General features: G+C 35.7%; 1 protein-coding gene across 4 annotated transcripts in view; it reads left to right on the top strand.

Annotated features, from left to right (window-relative positions):
- CENPC (centromere protein C) overlaps positions 1-13,969 on the top strand; it is a 78,337-nt gene that overhangs the window by 40,029 nt on the left and 24,339 nt on the right. For all 4 annotated transcript variants that reach the window (XR_005369062.1, XR_005369061.1, XM_038556200.1 and 1 more), the window contains exons 11-12: positions 5,839-5,982; positions 6,545-6,627. Coding sequence is in view for 2 of the 4 variants with exons in the window: in XM_038556200.1 (XP_038412128.1) it covers positions 5,839-5,982; positions 6,545-6,627 (227 nt within the window). In the remaining 2 variants the exon portion in view is untranslated. The remainder of the gene's footprint in view (positions 1-5,838; positions 5,983-6,544; positions 6,628-13,969) is intronic.

The raw sequence follows: 13,969 nt of genomic DNA, 5'->3' as shown, positions 1-13,969 counted from the left end.
ACTTGAACTTCTTGTTAAATAAAATAGTATATAATTTGTATTAACCTGACCTTATCATTAAATAAGATAGTATATAATTTGTATTGATTTTACCTTTTTTCCTTTTTTTAAAAATTCAGTTTGCCGACATAGAGTATAACATCCAGTGCTCATCCCATCAAATTGATTTTACATTCTTTTTTTTTTCAAGACTTATTTTTTTTAATAAGTCTTTTTTTTTTAATTTTACTTATTTATGATAGTCACACAGAGAGAGAGAAAGAGAGAGAGAGAGAGGCAGAGACATAGGCAGAGGGAGAAGCAGGCTCCATGCAGGGAGCCCAACGTGGGATTCGATCCCGGGTCTCCAGGATCGCGCCCTGGGCCAAAGGCAGGCACTAAACCGCTGCGCCACCCAGGGATCCCTGATTTTACATTCTTAATAAATTGTAAGAATTGATATATAAACATATTCATTACTTTGTGTATACATTTGTATTTCTCTGTAATTGTTTTATTTAGTGTAGTGCCAAGATTTTTTAGCCTCTAAGCAATCAACTTTTGTTTCCTCTGGCCATAGGGATATATGAATGTAGGTAGTCAAGAAACTAGTATCTAGCTAATGCTCTGTGCAAGTACATGTAACATAAACCTTTTAACGTTTTCATAATGGCTAACATGAATTGTATATTAGCATCTGAAGGAATTGCTTCATTTTTAGTCTTTTTAACTGATGGTCATTTAAAAATGTATGAGACAGGAGTATATTAAAACTATGTTTAGAAACCAGTTTTGTGGGGATCCCTGGGTGGCTCAGCGGTTTGGTTGCTGCCTTCAGCCCAGGGTGTGATCCTGGAGACCCAGGATCAAGTCCCATGTCAGGCTCCCTGCATGGAGCCTGCTTCTCCCTCTGCCTGTGTCTCTGCCTCTCTCACTCTCTCTGTCTCTCATGAATAAATAAATATCTTAAAAAAAAAAAAAAAAGAAAAAGAAACCAGTTTTGTGTCTTTTATCTTAGGAATTGTCCACAGATCCAAAAATTAATTATTAATATAATTCAATATTAATCTAAAGTCTTAAAGCTAACAAAGGGGTTTGAAAACACAATTTAGCTTGATACTTTGAGTTTTTATAATTTATGGCACTATAAAAATTCTAGGATGATTGGGTAGCTCAGTTGATCCTCTAGCTCTTGTTTTGGGCTCAGGTCATGATCCTGGGGTCGTGGGGTAGAACCCCACCATGGGCTCTGTGCTCAGTGAGGAATCTGCTTCCCTCTGCCCCTCCCCCTACTTGTGTGCTCTCTTTCTCTCAATAAATTAAAATTTTCTTTAAAAAAAAAAGAATTAATTGCTTTTTTAAAAAAGACGTTACCAGGGCACCTGGGTGGCTCAGTCAGTTGAGTGTCCAACTAATGCTTTCAGCTCAGGTCATGATCTCATGGGTTGTGGAATTGAGCCCCACATGTTGAGTGGGGAGTCTCCTTGAGATTCTCTCCCTCTGCTCTGCTACCCACCCACCCCCGTTTGCGCTCTCTTTCAAATAAATAAATGAATGTTAAAAAAAGACATTATATTGTCTATTATTATTTAACTTAGTTGGGCACATGATTTTGTATTTTGTAATGTTCAAAGATGTTATTCGTACCATTTGTACCAGGAGAGGAATTTTAGGAATTAAAACTTACTAGGATTTTTGGAAGAAAATAAATTTAAACCTTTTTAATACTAGAATATTATGTGATACACCCATATACATACACACACATACACATGTTGAAATCAGAGAGGAGATGGGTAATAGTTTTTAAGCTGAAATTGATTAATTTGTCTAAGGCATCTAGCTTTTTTTTTAAATTAAGGCATCTTCCTGATTAGAAATGTTACATGAGTTACTTCTCTTTACAAGTATGTAACGATATTGAAACTTTTAACTTAAGTGTTATTTTTTGTTTCTTTATAACCATTAGCATTAATTAAAGCTAACTTCCTTCTTCCCTGTTAAAACTTTTGGGAACAAAAGTTTAAGGGCTAGAGGACTTGAATCATAAACAGTTTCCACTGAGTTTCTTTCATTTGAATTTATGGAATCACTTAATTTCTGTATTATTTCTATAAGCCGGATGGAACAGAAGCTCATTACAGTAGACTTAAAATTCACTCATGAAATGTGCACAACTCAATTGTTTTAAAATATATTCACAGGAAGGTGCAAACCATCAACATAGTCCATTTTGGAGCATTTTCAGCACTTCACAAAAAAGCCAGTGCCCTTTAGTTAGCATTTCTGTAGTCCCTCTTCCACTGCTTTAAGCAGCCAGTAATATAATTTTTGTTTGTATAGATTTTACATTTTGGATTTTAATCTGAATGAAATCCTGTAGTATGAGTTTTTTGTATTGGCTTCTTTCTGTTTGGATATTTTCTTTCTTTTTCTTTCCCCATGGGGCTTGAACTTGTGACCCTGAAATCAAGACCTGAGCTGAGATCAAGAGTCAGATACTTAACCGCCTGAGCCACGCAGGTGCCCCCTGTTTGGATATTTTCAGGTTTCATTCATGTTGTAGCATGTATCAGTACTTTATTACTTTTTAGGACCAAATATTTTACGGTTTTGCCATGTTTCGTTTATTTGGTCATTTGTTGATGGACATTTGGGTTCTTCCTTTTAGCTCTTGTGAATAATGCTGGCATAAACATTTGTGTACAGGTTTCTATGTGAACATATGTTTTCATGTCTCTTGGACATATACCTAGGATTGGAATTGCTTTAGTCATATGGTAACTCTATATTTAAATTGTTTGAGGTACTGCAAGACTGTTTTCCAAAGCATCTGCACCATTTTACATTTCTACCAGCAGTGTATGAGGATTCCAGTATTTCTACATCCTTGCCAGCAGTTGTTATCATCTGACTTTGATTCTAGCTATCCTAGTTGGTATGGAAGTGGTATCTCATTGTGGTTTTCATGCATTTCCCAGATGACTGATGATGTTGAGCATCTTTTCGTGTGTTTATTCGTCATTTGCATATCTTTAGAAAAAGATCTGTTCAGCCTAATTTTTAGTCGGATTGTCTTTTTTTTAAATTATGTTGTAAGAAAAAAAAATAATGTAAGAGATCTTTATATATTTTGGTTACAAGTCTCTTGTCAAATAAGGGATTTGCAGGTATTTTCTCCTTTGGGTTGTTTTTTTGCTTCTTCATGGTGTCCTTTGAAGCTCATAAGCTTTTAATTTTTATAAAGTCCAATCTATTTTATCATTTTGTTGTTTATACTTTTGATGTCATATCTAAGAATGGAAGTTCATGAAGATTTGCCTCTATCTTTTCTTCTAAGAGTTTTATAGTTTTAACTCTCTTACATTTAGGTCTTTCATCCATCTTGCTAATTTTTATATATTCTGTGAAGTAAAGGTTTCACTATTCTTCTCCATGTTGACTATCCAATTGTCCCATTAGTGTTTGTTGAAAAGACTTATTTTCCCCATAGAATGGTCTTGATGCCATTATTGAAAATCAGTTGACCGTAATATATGAGAGTTTCTTTCTGGGTTCTCAATTTTTTCCTTCTTGATCTGTGTATCAGTTCTGGGTCTAGTACTATACTGTTGTGATTACCATTGCCATGATAAGATTTGAGATCAAGAGATATGAGTCCTTTTTATTTTTCCTTTTCAGAATTGTTTTGACTATTATGGGTTCCTTGCAATTCCATATACATTTTAAAATCAGCATGCCAATTTCTACGAAGACTTCATTTGAGATTCTGATACAGATTGCATTGGATTTGTGTATCAGCTTGAGGGAACATTGCCATTTTAACAATAAATATATTGATACATGAACATGTGATATTTTTCCATTTACTGAGATCTGTAACTTATTGCAAGAGTGTTTTCAGAGCATAAGTTTTATACTTCTTTTGTTAAATCATCCCTAAGCATTTTATTTGTTTTGATGCTATTGTGAAAGGAATTGCTTTTTATTTATTTCTTTAAAAGATTATTTATTTATTTATTGGCAGAAACACAGGCAGAGGGAGAAGCAGGCTCCATGGAGAGAGAAAGAGGCAGAAACACAGGCAGAGGGAGAAGCAGGCTCCATGCAGAGAGCCTGACGCGGGACTCGATCCTGGGTCTCCAGGATCACACCCTGGGCTGAAGGTGGCGCTAAACCGCTGCGCCAACGGGGCTGCCCAGGAATTGCTTTTTAAATTTTATTTTTGGATGTTCGTTGCAAGTGTATGGAAATACAATTAATATTTGATCTTGTATTCAACCTTGCTAAAGTCATTTATTAATTTTGAAAGCTTTTTAGTGGATTTCATAGGATTTTCTGAGTACAAAAACCATATCATTTGTGAATAGAGATACTTTTACCCTTCTTTTCAAATCTCGTATTTATTTATTTATTTTATATTGCCTAATTGCCTGGCTAAAATCTTTAGTACAGTGTTTAATAGAAGTGGCAACAGCAGACTTCTTTGTCTTGTTCCTAAATTTTAAGAGGAAAGCATCCATTCTTTCACCATTTAGTATGTTGCTAGCTGTAGGTTTTTCATACATACTCTTTATCAGGTTGAGGCAGTTTCCGTCTAGTTCTAGTTTGTTGGGTGTTTCTATCATAAAAAGCTATTTGATTTTGTGGAATGCTTTTTTTTTTTTTGCATCTTTTCATATGATATGATTTTTGTTTCTTACTCAGATGATATATTAATTGGTTTTAGTATGGTAGACCATACTGCATCTCTGGTATAAATCCCATTTGGACACGACGGGACCAAATGGGACATATAATTCTATTTATACATTGCTAGATTTCTTTTGCTATTATGTTGTTGAGATTTTTTGGTCTCTGGTTTTCTTGTGATGTCTTTGTCGAGTTTTGGTATCAAGATAATCCTGGCTTCATAAAATAAGTTAAGAAGTTCTCTTCTGTCTTTTGAAAGAGTTTGTGAAGAATTTGTATTCTTTGAATGCTTGGTAGAATTCATCAGTGAAACCATTTGGGCCTGGGCTTTTCTTTCTAGGGAGTTTTTTTGATTACTGATTCATTCTCCTGTTACAGGTCTTTTGGGATTATTTCTTCTTGAATCAGTTTTGGTAATTAGCGTATCTTTAGGAATTTTTCCACTTCATCTAGGTTATCTAATTTGTTGATGTATAGTTCATAATATTCTCTTATAATCCCTTTTATTTCTTTAGACTCTGATCATAGGACCTAGAGGGATAGTAGAACCTTCAGAAATAAAATATCAAAGAATACTCGAAAGTTTGCATGCTCTTTAGTTATGTCACATGCAAATTTTTTCCTCAAGTATAATAAGAGTAGGCTGTTAGAATGAGTCAAGAAACAAAGTAAAACATAGGGCTTAGAAAGGTGAGAAAAGTTGTATAGTTTGGGAATAGTATATCCTATATGCATATATAGGAGATAAACTAATTAGATGTTAGCTATTAAAGAGATGAGCCTGAGTGCCTCTTAGCCCCCTACTGTACCTCAATAGGCTGGATAGGGGTGTCAAAGAAAACAGTTTCAGTTGTTTGTGGATTTTCAAAAAAAAGATATATTAAATGTGTAAAATACATTATATCCTGCCTGTAGGTAGTGTCTCCCTGTGTTCTCCTGTCATCACTTCCATCTTAGGCCAGGTGTCTACCAGATTTCTTATCAGAATTATTCTTAGTGGGTCCTAGAATCAAATTTCTTTTTCCTACTCTAGTAAGTCCTAAGACCTGAACAGGATTATCTGATATTTGTTACAGCCAATATTATATTGTCTACTCATTGTGTATTCTTTCTGGAAGAATATTTTATGGAGGAATGAAAACAATTTTACACTTTACATTTTTACAGAGGTATAGGAAATCCAAAGAAGAAAGATAATATGACCGCACAAAATGTTCATCTGAAGTCTCAGATCAAGGAATTTACATGCAAGACTCCAGCAGAATCTAACTTGGATTCTGGAGAGCCTAAAACTTCAGTTTTGGAAGGAAGGTATGTATATATCTGAAGTCATATACCCTTTTTTAAAATGAAGGAATGGTAAATTATAACAGATTCCCAAGACTTTTAAGTGATGGCTAAGATTTCTTTACTGTTTGGTGAGTTATGATTAGTAGGCCTATCCTGGATTCATAGTAGAAGGAAAGGAATCTAGGACTAGGATAAGCTGAATTATCTCTGAGCAGTTTCTGGACCATATTTTAAATTTCACTTGTTTTTTACTGTATTTTTTAACTAAGACAAGCTGATTTATTTCTAATTTTTTATGATTTAATTTTTATCAAGGGGTGTTGCTTGAGTTGATTTAAAATTTATAACTGATTCATGAAGCTTAAAAGGTTATAAAATTCAGCATTTGTTTGACGGTTATAAGACTAAATTATAGATTATTTTATGCATCATGTACATATATATTTGGTGACCTATAACATCAATGTTAGTTTTATAAGAAGGAAACCTTGGCAGTTTTGGGAGAAAAATGACCATCAAGGTACATAATTAGATATATGTATTATAAATGCACAATTTTATGGTTTACTTTTTTATCTTAAAGTGGACCTTTCAGGGTTAAGAATTATTTAACATCTGGAAAGAATAATTCCGATGTGGATGACAGGGAAGTTTCGGAAAGTTCAAGTAAGTTATTATTTATTGTCTGTTGTCTTGATATTTATGGCATTATGCATATAGAGTAAGGTGTGCTGTGTTTTATATAAATTATCACCAGTGGTAAATGTGAATTGAGTACTTACTCTTAAGAGCCTTACCAAATGTTTAGAGATTTTTAAGACCTTACACCTAGGTGACAGGGAGGAAGAGAAGGAATGACAGAGTGACAGTCCTTTCTTTGAGGTAGAACATAATGAAATATTTGACACTGAAAATATCTACTCTAGTATTTAAAAATGTTAAGGGGTGCCTGGGTGGTGTAGTCAGTTGGGCATCTGATTCTTGGTTTTGGCTCAGGTCATGATCTCAAGGGTAGTAGTAAGAGAGAGCCCAGCATCGGGCCCTTGCTCAGTACAGAGTCTGCTTGAGACTTTCCCTGTGCCCCAGATGCCATGTGCTTTCTCTCTCTCTCTCAAATAAATACATCTTTAAAAAAAAAAAAAAATGTTAAGCTGATAAGGGAATAAATGAAGCAAGATAAGCCATTTATTAATTACTGTGGGTATATGATGGGTATATCATTTGATTATATCATTTTTTTCTGCCTTAAATATGTTTGAAACTTTAGTTTTTGAAATGCCTCTTAATAGTTTTGTAACTTTTTATGCTGCCAAAGAAAGTGTGTTTGAAATATGATGTTTTACTATCTATTTTTTCTTCCTGATTCACTAATTCATTTTCCTTTTACTTATTTTTTAAAATTGGAATATCATTTTTTTTTTTGAGAGAGAGACAGAGCACAGCACACACAGGTGTACCCACGAGCAGGGTTGGTTGAGGGGGGTTGCCAGGAGGAGAGACACTTTTTTTTTTTTTTTTAGATTTATTTATTTATTCATTCATTCATCAGAGACAGAGAGAGAGAGAGAGAGGGAGAGAGAGGCAGAAACATAGGCAGAGGGAGAAGCAGGCTCCATGCAGGGAGCCTGACATGGGACTCGATCCCGGGTCTCCAGGATCACACCATGGGCTGAAGGCAGCTCTAAACTGCTGAGCCATGTGGGCTACCCCAAAAGGAGAGACTCTTAAGCAGACTTCTTGGAGCTAGACATGGGGCTGATCTCACAACCTTGAGATTATGACCTGAGCTGGATATAAGAGTTGAATGCTCAACTGACAGAGCCACCCAATGCCCCTTTTTTTCCTTTTAATTTGCATCTCTTGAAATGCTAGAAAGGTGGAATTTTTTTTTAAAGATTGTATTTTTAAGTAATCTCTATACCTAATGTGGGATTTGAATGTAAAAACCCTGTTAACAAAGAGTCATAGGCTCTACCAACTAAACCAGCCAGACATCCCCTTTGCTTTTTCCTTTAAATTGTTTTTTTCCCCTGTGTTTAGATTTTATTTTTCTCCTCTAAGTTGAATGCTTTCTATAATTATTTTTCTATTTTTTATTTGATAATAATTTTTCATTTGAAAAAAATTTCCTGATTATAGTTTTGGTTTAATTTTTTAGCTTTTTATTAAAAAATTTTTTTAAATGATTAATTTTTTGGAGAGAATGTGAGCAGGATTGGGGCAGAGGGAGAGGGGAAAGAGAGAATCTGAAGCAGACTTTGTGCTGAGGGCAGAGCACCCACTTGGAGCACGATCTCACAACCCTGAGATGATGACCTGAGCCAGAAAGAGTTGGACTCTCAGTTCAGTGAGCCACCCAGGCACCCAATTTTATAGCTTTTTAAATGTTTTTTTTTTCTTTTAAAGATTTATTTATTTTAGAGAGAGAGAGAGAACATGAGCAGAGAGGGGGCAGAGGGAGAGAGAATCTCTATCAGACTCCTCGTTGAGTGCAGAGCCTAGTGTGGGTCTCCATCCCATGACCCTGAGATCATGACCTGAGCCGAAGTCGAGAGTTGGACACTAAGCCAACTGAGCCACCTAGGGAGTCCCAAATGTTGTGTTCTTATTGTAGTGTACCATAAATTACAGTGATTTTTCTGTGACCTATGAGTTTTTTTAAAGAGTATATTTAATCAAGAACTTGGTCTCCAGAGTCTGGAACTTGGGGTTGAATCTAGCTCTACCACTTATTTACTATGTTATATTGAGTAAAAAAATTAATTGCTCTTACATTTAACGTCCTATCTGTAAAATGGGGATATCATTTCCAATCCCTTAGCTTTCTTGTTTAGTTTACTTATTAATTTATTTTTAAAGATTTTATTTATTTATTTATTCCTGAGAGACACAGAGAGAGAGGCACAGACAATAGGCAGAGGGAGAAGTAAGCTCCATGCAGGAGCCTGATGCAGGAGTCAATCCTGGGACTCCAAGATCACACCCTGAGCCAAAGGCAGAGGCTTAAATGCTGAGCCACCCAGACGTCCCTCTTGTTTAGTTTAATATCTGGTTTGTGGTAGAACATAATGTTGGCTGTTGCCCTAAAGTGTTTTGTTCTTTGTTAAGAATTTCTAGTTTCATTTCACTGTTCTAGGGTACTTTGGCTTGTATTATAAATTTTTTGAAAAATAGACCTTTATTAAGATTTTCTTTGTGTTCTATAGTATACTTAGAACATATAAAATTCATGTAAGAATTTTATAATTCTCCCATGGGTGCTTGAAAAAAGAATATTATTTTGTGTATATGTATGGATTTTAAAATATCCACTTGTTTTAATGATATAAGTGGATATATATTTTTGAATATATGTAGCACTCTTAAATATTGTTTTAATTTTTAAAGATTTTTATTTATTTGAGAGACAATGAATGAGCACGAACGGGAGTAGGGTGGGTGAGGGAAAGAGAGAATTCAGACTCCTCATTGAGTAGGCAGCCTGAAGACTCGGGGCTCCATCCTAAAGACCCTGAGATAATGACCTAAGCCCAAGGCAGATGCTTAAACCCAAGCACCTCGGAATTTCTTAAATATTTATAGAATATTATGATTCTTATGATAACTTTAATGGTTTTGGGTTGAGCACCTGAAAGAATGGTCGTGTCATTATGTGATTTGGAGACTACTAGGGAAGGAGTGGATTTGGGGAAAAGAACAAGATCTTAGAATGGAACATGTTACATAGATATTATTTTGATCCTTTATCTTTATATCCTTGCTTGTGATTTGTGTAATCTGCTGAGGACTGCCAGAGTTGCAGTAAAGTGCTTCTCCTGCAGTGGTCTGCTTTTTTCTCCTTCTGTCTTCTGTAGTGTTTGCTCTGTATATTTCAGTGCTTTTACTAAGCAGGTAAGCATTTATATGGAATGTAACTGCTTAAGTCAAATTTATCTTCTTGATCTTGTTACAGTGCTTTTAACTTATAGTCTGTTTTGCCTAATATTGTGATGCCTGCTTTCTTTTGGTTTGTTCTTATTTTTTTATATGTTTGTTCATCTTTTTACTTAACCTTTCTTAAAGAACTAAAACAAAGTGGTTTAGAAATAGTACATAAATGAGTTTTTATTTTTAACTTCTGTCAGTATTTTTTCCTTTATTTTTTTTTATTTTTATTTTTTTTTATTTTTTCCTTTAATAAATGTTTAATACATTTGTACTTACTGTCAGGACAGATAGCCTTGATATTTCTTTTTAAAGTTGGTAGACATTCTCACATATGCTAGCGAAAACTCAGGGAAAAAAAAATATATGTATTTATATATTTATATATATTTTTTACAACCAGTTGAATGGTAAAAATAATCTTTGAGTCATAATCTTTTTTTCCTTTAAACTAGCTGGCTATTGATCTTTTGCCTCATAGCTAATGCTCATGAGCAGAAATTCAAAAGCAGGCTTACTTCTTGTTTTCTTTGTAGGTAATCTGTTTTCTTCTATCTCTGTGCTTATTAAGATTCTTAAATGTTTGAAACAGAAGTTGTTTTTTTATTGCTATTTTTTTAAAATAATTTTTTTGGGGCAGCCCCAGTGGCGCAGCGGTTTAGCGCCGCCTGCAGCCTGGGGTGTGATCCTGGAGACCCAGGATCGAGTCCCACGTCAGGCTCCCTGCATGGAGCCTGCTTCTCCCTCTGCCTGTGTCTCTGCCTCTCTCTCTCTCTCTTTCTCTCTCTCTCTCTGAATAAATAAAAAATCTTTAGAAAAATATTTTTTTGGAAATTATTAAATTTATTAAGTTATTAAATTTTGGAAATTTTTAATTTTAAACTCTCCCTGAAATCCCATATTTGTTTCATCCAGTTTCCACAATTGTCAACATTTTATATTTGTTTCATTTTCCTTCCTGCCTCCAGTACATACATGTTCATACTCACTTCTGTTAGACCTTAAAAAAATATATTTTTTTAAAGTAGGCTCTGCACTTTGCCTGAAGCCCAACGTGGGGCCTGAACTCATGACCCCAAGGTCAAGACCTGAGCTGAGATCAACTTGGATACTCATCTGACTAAGTCACCCATGCACCCCTTAAAATTATTTTTATCGAAATATAATTAATATACAGTGATATGTTTTAGGTATACAACAGAATGATTCAGCATTTTTATACTTTATTCAATGTTTATCATAAGCATAGTCTTAATTCCCTTTATCTGTGTCATTCATTGCTCACCCACCTCTCCTCTGGCAACCACCATTATGTTCTCTGTATTTAAGAGTCTGGTTTTCTTTATTCAGTTGTTTTGTTTCTTAAATTCCACTTGTGAGGGACTGTGAGGGACACCTGGGTGGCTCAGCAGTTGAGCATCTGCCTTCAGCTCAGGGCGTGATCCTGGGATCTGGATCAACTCCCAGATCTGGCTCCTTGCCGGGAGCCTATTTCTCCCTCTGCTTGTCTCTGTCTCTCTTACGTGAATAAGTAAATAAAATCTTAAAAAAAAAAAAAAATCCACATGTGCGTGAAATCATATGGCATTTATCTTTCCCTGACTGACTTGTTTCACATAGCGTTATACTGTCCATCCATTCCATCTATGTTGTTGTAGATTGCAAGATGTCACTATTTTTATGCCTAAATTCTATTCTGTATGTGTGTGTGGTTTGTATATGTACCACATGTTCTTTATTAATTCACTTATGGATGAACATTTGGGTTGCTTCTATATCTTGGCTGTTGTAAATAATGCTACAGTATGATAATGGAACAAAATAGACACATAGATAAATGGAACAAAACAGAGAGCCCACTTATAACTCATGCTTATATAATCAATTAATCTATGACAAAGGAGGCAAGGATATCATTGCTTCTAGGCTTTCTCAGTGGACTGTCCTCAATATATGTACTTACTGCTTCATTCCTTCTCTGTTCCCATCTGCTGCTTCCCACAGCTCATTGCTGTGGGATAATTTTCAGCCAGTGACTAGCTCTCTACCTTTTCTACTTGGGATTGCATGAGAAGTTAGATTTTTTTTTGCATATTTTTTTATTGGACTTCGGTTTGCCAACATATAGTACAACACCCAGTGCTCATCCTGTCAAGTGCCCCCCTGAGTGCTTGTCACCCAGTCACCCCATTCCCCCGCCCACCTCCCCTTCCACATCCCTTTGTTTGTTTCCTAGAGTTAGGAGTCTCTCATGGTTTGTCTCCCTCTCTAATTTTTCCCACTCAGTTCCCCTCCTTTCCCTTACAGTCCTTTTCACTATTTCTTATATTCCCCGTATGAGTGAAACTATATGATGATTGTCCTTCTCTGATTGACTTAACTTCAGCCAGCATAATACTGTCCAGTTCCATCCATGTCCAAGCAAATGGTGGGTATTTGTCGTTTCTAATGGCCGAGGAATATTCCATTGTATACATAGACCACATCTTCTTTATCCATTCATCTGTTGAAGGACATTGAGGCTCCTTCCACAGTCTGGCTATTGTGGACATTGCTGCTAGAAACATCGGGGTGCAGGTGTCTTGGCTTTTCACTGCATCTGTATCTTTGGGGTAAATCCCCAGCAGTGCAATTGCGGGGTCGTAGGGCAGTTCTATTTTTAACTCTTTGAGGAACCTCCACACAGTTTTCCAGAGTGGCAGTACCAGTTCACATTCCCACCAACAGTGCAAGAGGGTTCCCCTTTCTCCACATCCTTGCCAACATTTGTTATTTCCTGTCTTGTTAATTGTCACCATTCTCACTGGTGTGAGGTGGTATCTCATCGTGCTTTTGATTTGTATTTCCCTGATGGCAAGTGATGTGGAGCATTTTCTCATATGCTTGTTAGCCATGTGTATGTCTTCTTTGGGGAAATTTCTGTTCATGTCTTTTGCCCATTTCATGATTGGATTGTTTGTTTCCTTGCTGTTGAATTTAATAAGTTCTTTATAGATCTTGAATACTAGATCTTTATGTGAAAAGTTATTTGCAAATATCTTCTCCCATTCTGTAGGTTGCCTTTTAGTTTTGTTGACTGTTTCTTTTGCTGTGCAGAAGCTTTTTATCTTGATGAAGTCACAGTACTTCATTTTTGCTTTTGTTTCCCTTGCCTTCATAGATATATCTTGGAAGAAGTTGCTGTGCCAAAGTTCAGAAATGTTGCCTGTGTTCCCCTCTAGGATTTTGATGGATTCTTGTCTCCCATTTAGATCTTTCATCCATTTTGAGTTTATCTTTGTGTATGGTGTAAGAGAATGGTCTAGTTTCATTCTTCTGCACATGGCTGTCCAATTTTCCCAGCATCATTTATGGAAGAGACTTTTTTCCAGTGGATAGTTTTTCCTGCTTTGTCGAATATTAGTTGACCATAGAGTTTAGGGCCCATTTCTGGGTTCCTGTTCTGTTCCATTGATCAATGTGTCTGTTTTTGTGCCAGTACCACACTGTCTTGATGACCACAGCTTTGTAGTACAACCTGAAATCCGGCATTGTGATGCCCCCGGCTCTAGTTTTCTTTTTCAATGTTCCCCTGGCTGTTCGGGGTCGTTTCTGATTCCACACAAAACTTAAGATGCTTTATTCCAACTCTCTGAAGAAAGTCCATGGTATTTTGATAAGGATTGCATTGAACATGTAAATTGCCCTGGGTAACATTGACATTTTCACAATATTAATTCTTCGAATCCATGAGCATGGAATATTTTTCCATCTTTTGTATCTTCCTCAGTTTCTTTCAGAAGTGTTCGCAGTTTTGGGGGTATAGATCCTTTATCTCTTTGGTTAGGTTTATTCCTAGATATCTTATGCAATTTTGGGTGCAATTGTAAATGGGATTGACTCCTTTATTTCTTTTTCTTCAGTCTCATTGTTAGTATATAGAAATGCCATTGATTTCTGGGCATTGATTTTGTATCCTGCCATTCTGCCGAATTTCTGTATGAGTTCTAGCAATCTTGGAATGGAGTCTTTTGTGTTTTCTATGTACAGTATCATGTCATCTGCGAGGAGGGAGAGTTTGACTTCTTTGCCGGTTTGAATGCTT

The sequence above is a fragment of the Canis lupus genome, chromosome 13 (genome assembly GCF_011100685.1).
Source record: "Canis lupus familiaris isolate Mischka breed German Shepherd chromosome 13, alternate assembly UU_Cfam_GSD_1.0, whole genome shotgun sequence".
NCBI classification, from domain to species: Eukaryota; Metazoa; Chordata; class Mammalia; order Carnivora; family Canidae; genus Canis; species Canis lupus.
The sequence above is the reverse complement of the archived record's forward strand: the minus strand, read 5'-3'. Positions and strand labels throughout refer to the sequence as shown.